General features: G+C 36.5%; 1 protein-coding gene across 5 annotated transcripts; it reads right to left on the bottom strand.

Annotated features, from left to right (window-relative positions):
• Nucleotides 1-1,495: 1,495 nt before the first annotated feature.
• LOC110616084 lies at nt 1,496-5,618 on the bottom strand. 5 transcript variants are annotated; one of them, XR_006350853.1, is made up of 5 exons: nt 5,445-5,616; nt 4,329-5,180; nt 3,760-3,823; nt 1,885-2,026; nt 1,496-1,727 (listed from the first exon to the last, which is right to left on the bottom strand). XR_006350853.1 is itself a non-coding variant. In XM_043957094.1 (4 exons), exons 2-4 carry the CDS (start codon nt 4,855-4,857, stop codon nt 1,685-1,687), a joined length of 714 nt encoding a protein of 237 aa, XP_043813029.1. In that variant the 5' UTR covers nt 4,858-5,180; nt 5,445-5,611; the 3' UTR covers nt 1,496-1,684. The 5 variants fall into 5 exon arrangements, 4 of the variants coding, with proteins under 4 accessions (XP_043813029.1, XP_043813027.1, XP_043813028.1 ...); XM_043957094.1 differs by lacking the exon at nt 3,760-3,823 and having other exon boundaries at nt 5,445-5,611; XM_021758400.2 differs by lacking the exons at nt 1,496-1,727; nt 1,885-2,026 and adding an exon at nt 2,633-3,498 and having other exon boundaries at nt 5,445-5,618.
• Between the last annotated feature and the right edge of the window lie 8,008 nt (nt 5,619-13,626).

Below are 13,626 nucleotides of genomic sequence, written 5' to 3'. Positions count from 1 at the left end.
AATACATTAATTGATAATAAATATATATGCCAATATATTATATTATTTCTCTTTGTTGGCTGTAGGTAATGTCTAGAATTCTTCTTCCCTGGTCTGAATTGGGGAACAGTTTGGGGGAGGGGAGGCCCCTGTATCCAAGAAAACTCGTGAATGTGAACAGTTTTTGAAGGATGGGCGTGTTGAGGATATCCATCAATCGTTTTGAATACAGAGCATGGCTCTTTTTATTAATTTGCCCATCTATTTTATGTCTTGCTTAATGATTTGTGCCTATCATTACAAATTTCACCCACACGTACAACTTTCTGGATAAGATGATCTTCTTCAACGACTACTTTTTTCCCCTTTTTTTTTTCCGTTTAATTGATAACATTTATACCCATGTCGGAAACATTGATTTATCACATACTTGATTCTCTAAATTTTGTTTATTGAAATTTTTGTTTTCTGAAATGGAAAATTTTGAGGATCGATTAGAATTAGACGCAAGAGATGTTTATATTGAAATGTAAAAGGTGAAATATTCAAACTCTCAAGTCTTTGATCATTAATAACATTCTCTTGACGATGGCTTTTTACTTTTTCTTTTTCAGTGCAATTCTGTCCTTGCGTAGTTCACACATCTTATAATCTTGAAAATGACTCAAATTCAAATGAATTAAAATGCATTTGTAAGGTTTTTAATTTCATCAGGGATACTACCAGTAGAAAATAGATAGTTTGATTCAGGTAGAGCAGGCCCAGCAACAAAAAATAGTGTCTGCCCAATCCTCAAGCATGCGTTATTCATGAAGCTAAGCCTTCTGATCTCATTTGCTCCAAAGGTATAGACCTCCCAGTGCCTGAGCCAAGCAGCAATTGCAATTGATCGATTGAGGAAGGAAAAAATTTTTTTTTAGACAAAAAAAACAAGCAAACTGCATCCACCAGCGAGAGTAGCATGTGAAAGCCCGAGTTCAAGTTTTAATATTTTTAAATTTAGTTATTATTAATTTTAATAAATAAATCATTTTAATTTTTACATATATAAATAAAATAATATTTTAAATTTCTTACTAAACTTTTTATTATATTTCATTACATTTTATATAAAATAAATTTGTCATGTCACATTTTATTGAGATCTCATAATATTATTAAAAATACTTGTAAGTAAAATAACAATAGAAAAGAAAAACAAAATTGAAATAATTTAATGTATTCAATTACATGATATTTCACCATTTTAAAATATCAAAACTTTTTTATATACTCTTTAACATATTAAAAATTTTGTCACTAAAGTCAAGTCAGTGTCCTCGTAGCTTCTTTTTTTTTTTTTTTCTCTGCATAACTATTTCCTAAATATTTTTCACATTAATAAAAATGATTAATTAATAATTTTAAAAATAAATGTTGATATCAATGATTTAAATTATATATTTATTATTACTAATTAAAGAAATTATTAACACATCATTATTTTAATAGAAAACTCCCATCTCCATGCGCAACATTAGCGAACAATATGCGACAAAAGATTTAAGCTGCAAAACAACCATACAAGTTAGTTACTGTACCCAAGTGTCCTTTACAAACATTTCTCCAAAGTCTAAACTTGGTGTCTGCCCACATACAAACAAAATTCAGATGGGCCTCAGCTTCAGTTCACAAAATGGAAGTTGGCAGAGAATATTACACAACACTACTTACTCGATTCTGAACCCGAAACTTGTCCTCCTGCCAAACTGTGTACCAGGCAATGCAAGATTAACAATGAATGAGAGATGGTAATGATTTCTTCTTGCACTCTCCTAAAGAAGTATCTACGGAAGATTCGAGCCAACCGCAACAAAATGCATTGATACTATTAACAATACTGCAACAAGAACAAGGAACACATACCTTGGAGAGCTGGAGCCAGGACCATCACCTTCATAGGCAGAGTTCTTGTAAAACTGAACTGAAATCAAATCTTCACTTGCGGTAACTGCTGGCTCAGGGGACCATCCTAGATACATGCTTCCACTGTTCCTGGAACAAATTCCTGTAAGAAAATTTGACTGTGTTAACCATATAAAGTCCCTAGTAGAGTGTTAGCGTTAATTTGACCAAAAACTCTTCCACGAGAGACAACAAGTCAACAACTAGCATTTGAACCTTCAATTTTGGGGTAATTTACAATATAGCTATCAAGGTTTGGCAAAAAAACCACAATTTAGTCCCCACCCTTTCAATAATAAACAATTTAGTCTTTGAGTTGTCATTATATAAACAAAATAGTAATCCTGTTAAATTAATTGTTAGTTAACCAAAATCACAACCCTATTCTGAGGGACTAAATTGTTATTGTTGGGAATATGCAAGGGAAAATTCCCACATCCAAAAGAAATGGGGCAAATGAAAGATATGGAAATGACTCTTAAACCTATTGCTTTAAGATTTTGGATTGGATGTTGTATCAAACCCATGAATGTGTTCTTTCACAAGGCCATCAAGAAGAATTCTCTACAGGCATATTACGATCTCCCTAGATCTGATGATTTGGCAAGGGTAAGTACGGAATGGTAGTCAATAAGTTTCGAGGTGCCCCAACACAAGGATAAAAGAAGAATAAGGAGACTCTTGGAAGGACTAAGGGAGTGGTAAGGCACTATTTTTTTTTCGAAAAAGCAGTACATGTGATGACCTAGTGTGGCTCTTAGAGGTGCATGCTGAGGTGGCTTGCAGGAGTAATTATGATCTTGGTGACACAGTAATACTCAAGTTAAGAGAAAGACTTCTATCAAAGAGGAGCAGGCTCAATAAGCCCAATGTGGAAGAGACACTTGGAGGGACGATGTTTACATATGCAAGTGAAAATTCCTACATCAAAAAGATGAGGTGAGTGAAAGACGCATAAGTAGGAAGGACCAATAAACCCATTGCCTTAAGGTTCTGGATTGAAAGTGATGTCAAGTCCATAAATGTGATAATGCCCATCAAGAAGGATTCTCCCCAAGCACATCGTGAACTCCCTAGATCTAAAACAATTACAAATATTAAAACTTCAAGTATTAATCTGTTACAAAAAATAAAATGTAAGGACTAATCTGTTTAATCTAAAAGTGAACTTTAACAAATAACTATTTTGTTAATAGAAAAAAACCTCAAGGATTAAATTGTTTCTCATTAAAAAGCAAGGGTTGAGCTGTGGTTTTAGCCAAATATTAGGGATTACATTGTAAATTACACTAAAATTTTCTACATAAACTAACAGCAACATCCAAAGAGTTCAGAACAAAAAGATTGAGAAGGGTATGAAATAGGCAACAATTGATTAACATAGAGCAAGTTACCCCTTAAGATTAATCTAAAATGCACTTTACACATAATGTGCCTTTTGAGGGTCACCAGATAATGTTTTGATTAAGCATTAGTAAGAAAAATTCAATGACCAAGAGTCTCAACTCAACTCTTGTATTCTGATTATGGCTAAAAGGAATCCCATCAAGAGAAATAACCACATTAGCCAAGAACCTGCACGGTGGCTGTATAAAATTCAGCAAGCTGTGAACTAGAGTGAGTCATAGGATTAGGAATGAGACATAAACTTGCTGATTATTCTGTTCCTCCTGCGCTATAATGCAGAAACCACCAAATAGCTGCAGGGGATTCTTTTTTTTTTTCCTTTTTTTGTTGGGGAGGGGGACGACACCAGCATTTTCAGTCAAACAAAAAAATGCATCCTGTGATTAATTTAAACTAAACCCAGCTGTTTGCAAGAATAAGCAGATTTACACTCTGCCAATTGATTCATGCACTTGCATTGACATGGACTCTCCACCTGCACATCCAAAGATACCTGGGGAAGTATACAGTTTGGGAGTTGGTCATTTAACATCTTCCTAAACCCTTGATTAACATTGCAAATGAAGTATGATTCAAATTTCAGGCTAATGGTCGGGACCAGAAATTTTGCATACGCAATATCCTAGCAAGAATAAACAAAATTATTCTGTAACAGAAGTATACAAAATTTTTGTTGGGCTTGTAAACTGGTCAAACGCCATAAGAGTTTATAATTGTTATGAGTTATGAAAAACATATTTGCAGGGCTTTCAAAAACAAATACCATAAAGTTAGAAACTTATTACAGGTTCTTACTAAGGGAAAATATCCAAATGCCTTGTGCCATAAGCATATTTGTAAAGCAGGAAATCAGCTGTGAGTTATGATAAGAGGTAAAATTTGCCTTTCCTACTTGATGAAAATTCTGAACCACAACAATGCCATATGATATAAATCATGTCTACTTGGGACAGTACAAGGTAAATAATAGTCAAATCAAATTCCAGAATTAAATGTACCTTGAAAGACGAGGATAAGGAAGAAGACAACAGTGAAGGCCATGGCGTATAGGGTGCTGTTCCAAGACGATGATTTTGCTTCTCTCATCTTTTTTAGTACTCTGATTCGTTCAATCCTGGCACGTTTTCTCATAGCAAGCTCGGTGATTTCCTGCACCAACTTCTGGTCAGCAGCATCCAATAGTGGACCTTTAGGAGGCCGGGGCGGCTTGGGAGCCTTTCTAGAGTTCTTCTTCTTCTTTTTCTGTTCCAGATGCTTTTTATTCACAAAGGGAATTTGTTGTAGACCATCTTCTCCTTCTGAATTCCTGTCTAGCAAGAACTCCACATTCTCATCAGCATCACCACCAAATTTTGAAGAATTCCCCAATCCATCAAAACTTAAAGGCCCACTCCAATCACTATTTAAAAGTTTCTTGGTTTGTCTATTTGCTGAAACAAGATCATATGTTCCATCCTCTTCACTAGTTGTCCCTCCACTTTCAAGATCTACTTCATGCTCACTATCTCTGGAAATCGAATGATCCATCAAATAACACAGTTCTCCACCTACTTATATGTTGAAGGTTCTGTTCTTTTATCAAGAAATCCAGTGCTTGCCTTAAGCAAATATAATCAAGGGACGCATTCTGCAAGCTCAGAGAAGATAACACTTTTTATCAACTATAAATTAGAGGCCAAGGAGTTGCACAAATGCTAAATTCTCAAACAACTATGTAAATCAGTTCCACCGGCAGGAATCGAGTGATTCTGTAACTCAGAAAAGAACTCCTCTATCCCAAAACCCTCAATCATAACGAAAATCGCATAAAAAATCTCACAAAACCCCGAACAATTGAAAAAAAAAAATCCCTGCATTCGAAATGGAACAGGATTAACTGGAGATTTCGTTTCAGTTTCGAAACTAAATGCACAATAAACATAATCAATCAACAACTACGAAACGCCCCATAACACAGTAAAGTTCTGATATTTTCCCCTTTCCCATCCTTCTTACAACAGCTTTAGCATAACCCATTTACCAAAAACACAGAATTGCCGAACTAAATCCATTGACTTGGGAATAAGAATTAAAAGCAGAAAGAAAAATTTTATTAAAATAAACAAAAAATGCACCTTTAACGGAAGCGGAAGAAGCCCTTAGCGAGGTCAGTGCACGGAGAATTGCAAATTGGTTTCATCCAAATGTATCCCTAAATTCGGAGATTTTTGCAAACATGAACTGTAAATAATTAAATATATTACTAACTCTCCAAGACTCAAACGACAATTATCCATCTACTTAGAAAATAAAATAAAATATATAGTTCGATGTTTTTGTCTTTTGAGGTGCGACCGGCTGAAAAGTTAATTTTGAAAGTTGAACGTGTCAGCTTGTCCAAAGACGGCGACGGGTAATTGCCGGTAATCACGAAGTCGTGTCAGTCCTTTAAATCTTTTTTTAAATTTCTTGTTAGATGATAATTAGGAATCTGCCAATAGCTTCATCCTCTGACGATAATTTTACTAAAAAAGATTTGTTAGTAATTAGGAATTTTAAATATAATATTAAATTGTGCTTTCAAAATATATATATATATATATATAATATTAAATTGAAAACCCCGTTTTAGTTTTATTAATATTTGAGGTCAATTATCCTAATATAATTACTAGCTTGAAAAATATATATATTTGAGGTCAATTAGAAATTATAAAATTATATCTCCACAGCATCTGTAAGCAGCTGAGCATCTTCCCATGGAATTTTCGTGGATAATTTTCGCTCACAGTTATTGAATTTAAATCACTGTTTTAGGACAGTTATTAAATTTAAATCACTGTTTTAGTACGGTTACTAAACTTCAGTTTATTTTAAAAAAATTATAAATATTTATATATTTATTTGAAATCCATACTCAAATAAATTTTTGATTAATTTTTTAATAAAGTACACACATAATATGTTTTATGTGACTTAAAAAAATTTTAAATTAAATCATTTTACCGCATTAAAATTTTAATCTAGAACTAATCATTCCATCCGTTCAAATCCAAATTGAAAAATTGAAAATTAATTTTATTAAAATTATAAAATCGTACCCAAATTTAAAGTAATAATTGAATTCAACTGAATAAAAAATTTCAATTCTGTTATTCGGTTCAAAATCTACTTCGATTGAAAGAATACCTTCCAACATTAAAAATAAAATTACATTCAAAAATTAGCAATAGAACAAATATGAAATACAAACTCTAAATTCTTACAATTTTGATTTTTCATGTACCGAAAAATAATCATTCTTCATTCAAGAAATTTCTTCCATTTGAAAAAATTTGCATCTAAAATTTACCAACAAACGGGTCTAGAAATACAAGCAGATCTAAAAATACAAAATATAAATTCTTTCACAAAGAATATGTAGATTTAAGGAAAAACAAGCAAAACAAATAATAACAGTGACGACGAGTGAGGGAGACCAGGAGCAGCATGAGAGATGCCTGCGTCTAGCTCCATAGCTTCCAAAGTAAGAGCGACGGTGAGATCGAGAACAACAATGATAAAACTAGGAGAGCAACCACGGCACAGGCGAAGCAAAGGGAGCACAACGAAGCCGGTGAAGCGAGCGCATCAGCAATGCAGGCGAAGCGAGAGTAGCACAACAACGCCGGCGGAGTGAGAGAAGCACAACGACACCGGTGACACGTAGGCGAGAGTGGTAGCGACACACAAGCGATAGCACGAGCAATGGCCGAAGTGAGAGAGACAATGAGGGGCGACAAGTCGATAACTAGATTGAGAGGAAGAGCAGAAACGATTAAAGGGTATAGTAGTTAGCTGAAGGAGAGGAGGGAGAAATCTAGGGTTCTAAACTGATGAAGTGATGAATTTATAGTAGTTTTTGAATGGTTCAGATACCTTCAACTAAAAAGAAACGACTAGGATTTTATTGGTTTTAAGTTAAAATCGATTTTGTAATTTTAATAAAATCGAGTTTCAGTTTTTCGGTTTGGTTCAAAATCTTTGATGCGGCCAAGTAACTTAATTTCAAAAATTTATAAGTCACGTAGGACATGTCACATATATATTTTATAAGAAAACTGATCGAAAACTCACTCAAGTGACTGTTTTAAATAATTATTTAAACGTTAATGATTTTTTTAAAATAAATTGAAGTTTAGTGAGTATTGTGAAATAGTGACTTAAGTTCAGTGACTATAAATAAAAATTACCCCATAAATTACTAATAGAATTAGACCAATTTCATAAAAAACAATATAAATTTACGTTACGAAAAATATTATGTTATATTAGTCCTCACTTCATCTAAAATATTATCTTTGGTGGAGAAAATTTATAACATATGTCTAGGCAATAAAATTTATTTTTTTTTATAAATAATAATTTTATTTTTTAAAAAATGTGTATATGCGAGAAAAATAAACATTTATTCCAAAAAAGTATATAGTATGTATTTGATGTGACCGGAAAACATAGTTATTGGTGTGATTGACTAGATTTGCAAGAAATATAATATGAGATAATAAGTGCACACGACAGCCACTCCGACGATAAAGTCAATATATTAGAGAAAAAGGCAAATGTAATGAATTGTTTAGAATTTGAGTAGTATAAGATAATATCGTACCTTTGCCTTTGTGATCTTTCTCCTTTTATACTGTAAGACGATGGGGATAAATATAACATTTTCTAATTATTCAATAATGATGTGGTTGGCTGCTTAATAAGAGATATCGCCAATTAATAGGTTGGTGATCCCCCGATTACAGGCGTAATAGGGATATTCTGGACTGTAGGTGTTACCAGTAACTTTCTTATGGAGTATCGCTCTATAGTTGAGAGGGCGAGCCCTGACGAACTGAACCAACCTATCTTGAAGCGCTCGGGTCTTTTTTCTCTCGGTTTCGAGCACCATGGTTGTCCGGGTCTTCCTTTCTCCAAGTGGGACAGCATATTGGTTTATCAGATCCTTGCTACGTTGCCCTGTCTTATGGCGACAGCTCACCTACCAACTTTGGCGATTGTTATGTAACATCAGAGGTCCCCCTGCTTGTCTTCAATTCTTTAGATTCCAAGGTGACAATTATCTTTATGATCTGATACATATGGCTTGTTTGTCTGGCTTGAGCGTACGATGTCTTTGCTCTTTTTTTATTTGCCCTACCGACCAGTCAGGTCCAAGATCTTGTATGACAAAAATTTGATCCGAGTGATATAGTAATGCCTTAACGAGTTTCCAGGCTCTCTTTAGCACCAACCAACCTTAGGGATCATCCGGACATCTTTTAGCCCTTATGAGCTCCTTAGCCTTTTCCAGCCTTATTGAGCTTCCGAGTGTTTTTCAACCTTGGCACGCTTCCGAATATTTTCTTGCCTCGACCAACCCTGATGAACTTCTAATCATTTTCCTCCTTGCGGACTTCACTCAAGCTTCCAAACGTTTTTTAGCCCTATCGACCTTCCAGGCATTCTCTAGCCCTGACTGTGCTTTTGGGCAGTCTCTAGCCCTAATGAGCGTATATCCACCTTGCAGCCTAAATCAAATGCCTTAGAATCTTTTCGTAAAACGGGACTAATACCCGATTGGTCGGCCTAGCATATACTCACTTTTAGGCCTAGCATGAAATTCCTTAGAATCTTCTTATGAAGCGGGGCTAATACCCGGCTGATCGACCTGGCATAACTTTTCTTACGGCCTGCTATGAGATGTCTTGAATAATGAGTCCAGTGACGGATCCAGAAATTATGATCAGGAGTCCAAATTAAATAAATAATTAAAAAATAATATATATTAAAAAAACACATTATAAAAAGTTGATAAACAGTTACAATGAAATTACAATATTTTTCGTCTATTTTTCATTGCATGAAATCTATTCATATCTTCATTATCAACATTTACAAATACATCTCCCAGTTACAATGGTCTCCTACATGTTCTCTCAATCTTTCCTTTTTTCTCCGATTAGTAAAACCTTCAGTAACAAAAGAATCATGACCCCTTTCACTACGCCCAGATAAAAAAAGATAACAATATAAACAATATGTAGCATCTTTAGTTATACTATATTCTAACAAATTTCCAAATTCATCAAACCAAGACACAATAAATCTTTTATTTCGATTTCCATCTACTCTTTGAGAAAATTTATGACTGCATGGTTGACACGAACCTTTTAGTAGGTAAGCTTCGCATACTTGATTTCTAACATCAAGCGAATGCCTCATTACGTTAGACTGAAGTCCTGTATCAAATGAAATGTTTTCAATATCAACTTCGCAATTCTTAATAATTACTTGTTTAGGTGAAGTTAGATTGAATAGGTTAATTCACCGACGATGATGACGATGCATTTATTGACATTTTTTTAAAGAATCGCTCCATTCCTATAATAATACACACAATTTAAATACATTAATATTTTAATTCAACATCTATTATTAAAATTTATTTTTTTAAAAAATAATATTTTATTAATTCACCCATAAAATTATATTTAATCAAATTTTAAACTATTAACATAAAAAAATATTTAAAATTTATTTAATTTTTTCAATTTTAGTTAGACATAAACTATTACCCATAGAAAATATATTTAATATTTATATAATTTTTCTAATTTTAATTAGATATAAACTATTATCCATAAAAACTATATTTAATATTTACATAATTTTTTTAAATTTTTATTACAATAAATTATTATCCATAAAAATAATATTTAATATTTACAAAAAATTTTCAATTTTGATTAGATTAAATTATTACCCATGAAAATATTATTTAAAATTTATACTATTTTACTAATTTTGAGTAGATTAAATTCCCATAAAATTAATATTTAAAATTTATATAATTTTTTTTAATTTTAAGTAGACTAAATTACTATCCATAACAATAGTATTAATAATTAAGTGAAATAAATAATAATAAATTAACAACACAATAAAATAAATAAATAAATAAATAAAACTTAATTCTTAACAATAAATAATAATACAAAAAAATAAAATGAGAGAATAACTCATCTTGAGAAAGATAAGAAAATGGATAATGGAAAGAAGATGGATAATAGATAGTGGATTTGAACAAATAAAATTTGTGAATTAAAATGAAATTTGTTGAATTGAAATTGAGAGATGGAAGAAAATGGGAGGTTGGAGGTTGCAAAGAAGTGAGAAAAAAAAATGAAGGAGGAGGGAAGAATTTAGGTTTTTGAATACCCCTAGAAAAGTTTAAAAATTTCGGGGGCCCATGGCCCCATGTTGGGCCCGTTCCTGAGTGGATCCAATGCCTGGTCTTCTAGACTGGTGGATTTTTGACTTTTGGTCTTATTTTAGTGGGACTAACACCCGATTTTCTAGGGTGATGAATTTTCAAGTTATGATCTTATTTTAGTGGGACTAACACTACGTCTTCTGATCTGGTGGAACCTGCCTTATGCCCTTAGTTTGTCTCTGTTTCCACAGTTCAATACCTAAATAATGGCATGGCAATTGCCTTATGCCCTTTGTTTATTTCTGTTTCCATGGTCCAACCCTCATATTATAATATGACAGTTGCTTTATGACTTTATTTGTTTCTGTTTTCGCAGTCAAACAATCGGATTATGGTCTGGCATGAGATGTCTTGTTGCGGGATCCATGTCCGAATGGCCTTATGGTCTTGTTATGCGGAGCCAATGCCCAGATGGTCTTATAGTCTTATTATTCGGGATCCATGCCCAGATGGCCTTGCGACCTTATTATGCGAGACCGACGCTCGGATGACTTGGCAGATTCCCGCCTTGTGGCCTTTGTTATTGTCTCCATGCTTTCATCCATCCAACATTTCTGACTTTTCTATAAAAAAAAATATTGAATAATGCATCCTAACATTTTCATAAATCACAAATATTTTTATAAAATAAAAGATTCGGTCATCTGACTTGACTAATTTCAAAACTCAGAGTTTGACCCAGAAGCTGAACATTTCTAACATTCTCCTTATTGCCACCCCTATTAACACTCAACCATCTTACAATTGCATGAATAACTCCATAGGTTTACTGTCAAAGATGGTTTCAGAAATTATCACCTCAAACTTGGACTTTGAAAAGAGTGTAATTAGAAGCAAGATGACAACATTTTGTTCTTAACAATAAAATGGTGTGGAGAGGTTGACCTATGGAGAAGCTGACTTAAAGGCAGACCTGTGCAAAGAGGCTGACCTTCCAACCTTACAAGCAAATTTGTGTGGAAAGACCGACCTTCCAACCTTAGAAGTAGACTTGTACGGAGAGATCGACCTAAGCTGTAACAGCCCGGCCCTTTTCCACCGGCGCTGTTACCACTCACAGCCCGGACTGGCTCCAGCGCTGTGAGCAGCTCTTAACATCCTCTCACCCTCACGGGCTCTTGAGGCAGGATTTGTCCCTCGGGGAAGCCATGACGGCCCACCTTAGCCCGAGTGGATTTGGCCTAATTCCCACTTTTCCAGGAATAGGTCGCCTCCCCCACTACTCGAACCCTTGACCTCCCACTTTAAGGGAATAGTCGGTTGAGAGTGAGTACCATTTGTTCAACTTGAACAAATGGTACTCACTCTCAACCGACTATTCCCTTAAAGTGGGAGGTCAAGGGTTCGAGTAGTGGGGGAGGCGACCTATTCCTGGAAAAGTGGGAATTAGGCCAAATCCACTCGGGCTAAGGTGGGCCGTCATGGCTTCCCCGAGGGACAAATCCTGCCTCAAGAGCCCGTGAGGGTGAGAGGATGTTAAGAGCTGCTCACAGCGCTGGAGCCAGTCCGGGCTGTGAGTGGTAACAGCGCCGGTGGAAAAGGGCCGGGCTGTTACATAAAAAGGTGGAACAATTGGTACTCACTCTCACCAGACTATTCCCTTAAAGTGGGAGGTCAAGGGTTCGAGTAGTGGGGGAGGCGACCTATTCCTGGAAAAGTGGGAATTAGGCCAAATCCACTCGGGCTAAGGTGGGCCGTAATGGCTTCCCCGAGGGACAAATCCTGCCCCAAGAGCCCGTGAGGGTGAGGGGATGTTAAGAGCTGTAGCAGGGCCGGGAAGAAGCCCGGACTGCTACGGTAACAGTGCCGGTGGAAAAGGGCCGGGCTGTTACATAAAAAGGCGCCTTTTTATGTAACAGCCCGGCCCTTTTCCACCGGCACTGTTACCACTCACAGCCCGGACTGGCTCCAGCGCTGTGAGCAGCTCTTAACATCCTCTCACCCTCACGGGCTCTTGAGGCAGGATTTGTCCCTCGGGGAAGCCATTACGGCCCACCTTAGCCCGAGTGGATTTGGCCTAATTCCCACTTTTCCAGGAATAGGTCGCCTCCCCCACTACTCGAACCCTTGACCTCCCACTTTAAGGGAATAGTCTGGTGAGAGTGAGTACCAATTGTTCCAGTGGGGGAGGCGACTTATGGTGGAAAAGTGCCATAAGCCAAATCCACTCGGGCTAAGGTGGGCCGTAATGGCTTCCCCGAGGGACAAATCCTGCCTCAAGAGCCCGTGAGGGTGAGAGGATGTTAAGAGCTGCTCACAGCGCTGGAGCCAGTCCGGGCTGTGAGTGGTAACAGTGCCGGTGGAAAAGGGCCGGGCTGTTACATAAAAAGGCGCCTTTTTATGTAACAGCCCGGCCCTTTTCCACCGGCACTGTTACCACTCACAGCCCGGACTGGCTCCAGCGCTGTGAGCAGCTCTTAACATCCTCTCACCCTCACGGGCTCTTGAGGCAGGATTTGTCCCTCGGGGAAGCCATGACGGCCCACCTTAGCCCGAGTGGATTTGGCCTAATTCCCACTTTTCCAGGAATAGGTCGCCTCCCCCACTACTCGAACCCTTGACCTCCCACTTTAAGGGAATAGTCTGGTGAGAGTGAGTACCAATTGTTATGGAACAATTGGTACTCACTCTCACCAGACTATTCCCTTAAAGTGGGAGGTCAAGGGTTCGAGTAGTGGGGGAGGCGACCTATTCCTGGAAAAGTGGGAATTAGGCCAAATCCACTCGGGCTAAGGTGGGCCGTCATGGCTTCCCCGAGGGACAAATCCTGCCTCAAGAGCCCGTGAGGGTGAGAGGATGTTAAGAGCTGCTCACAGCGCTGGAGCCAGTCCGGGCTGTGAGTGGTAACAGTGCCGGTGGAAAAGGGCCGGGCTGTTACATAAGCAAACCTGTGTAGAGAGACCGACCTAAGCAACCTGTGTGAAGAGATCGACCTAAGCAAACCTGTGTGAAGAAGTCGACCTTTTTTTTCTATTGTATATTATCATTTTTTTTCTTTTCCTATTAGCTGGTACCAT

This window comes from Manihot esculenta, chromosome 5, assembly GCF_001659605.2.
Source record: "Manihot esculenta cultivar AM560-2 chromosome 5, M.esculenta_v8, whole genome shotgun sequence".
Classification (NCBI taxonomy): Eukaryota; Viridiplantae; Streptophyta; class Magnoliopsida; order Malpighiales; family Euphorbiaceae; genus Manihot; species Manihot esculenta.
Note: the sequence above shows the minus strand (reverse complement) of the source record. Positions and strands in the feature narration are given on the sequence as shown.

What these genes read in the sequence shown, in the direction of transcription:
- LOC110616084 (XM_043957092.1), bottom strand. Translation starts at nt 4,857, where the DNA reads ATGGATCATTCGATTTCCAGAGATAGTGAGCATGAAGTAGATCTTGAA. An exon ending in CCTTATCCTCGTCTTTCAAG is followed by an intron (nt 2,027 to 4,328) that starts GTACATTTAATT and finishes ATTTTCTTACAG; the next exon opens with GAATTTGTTCCAGGAACAGT.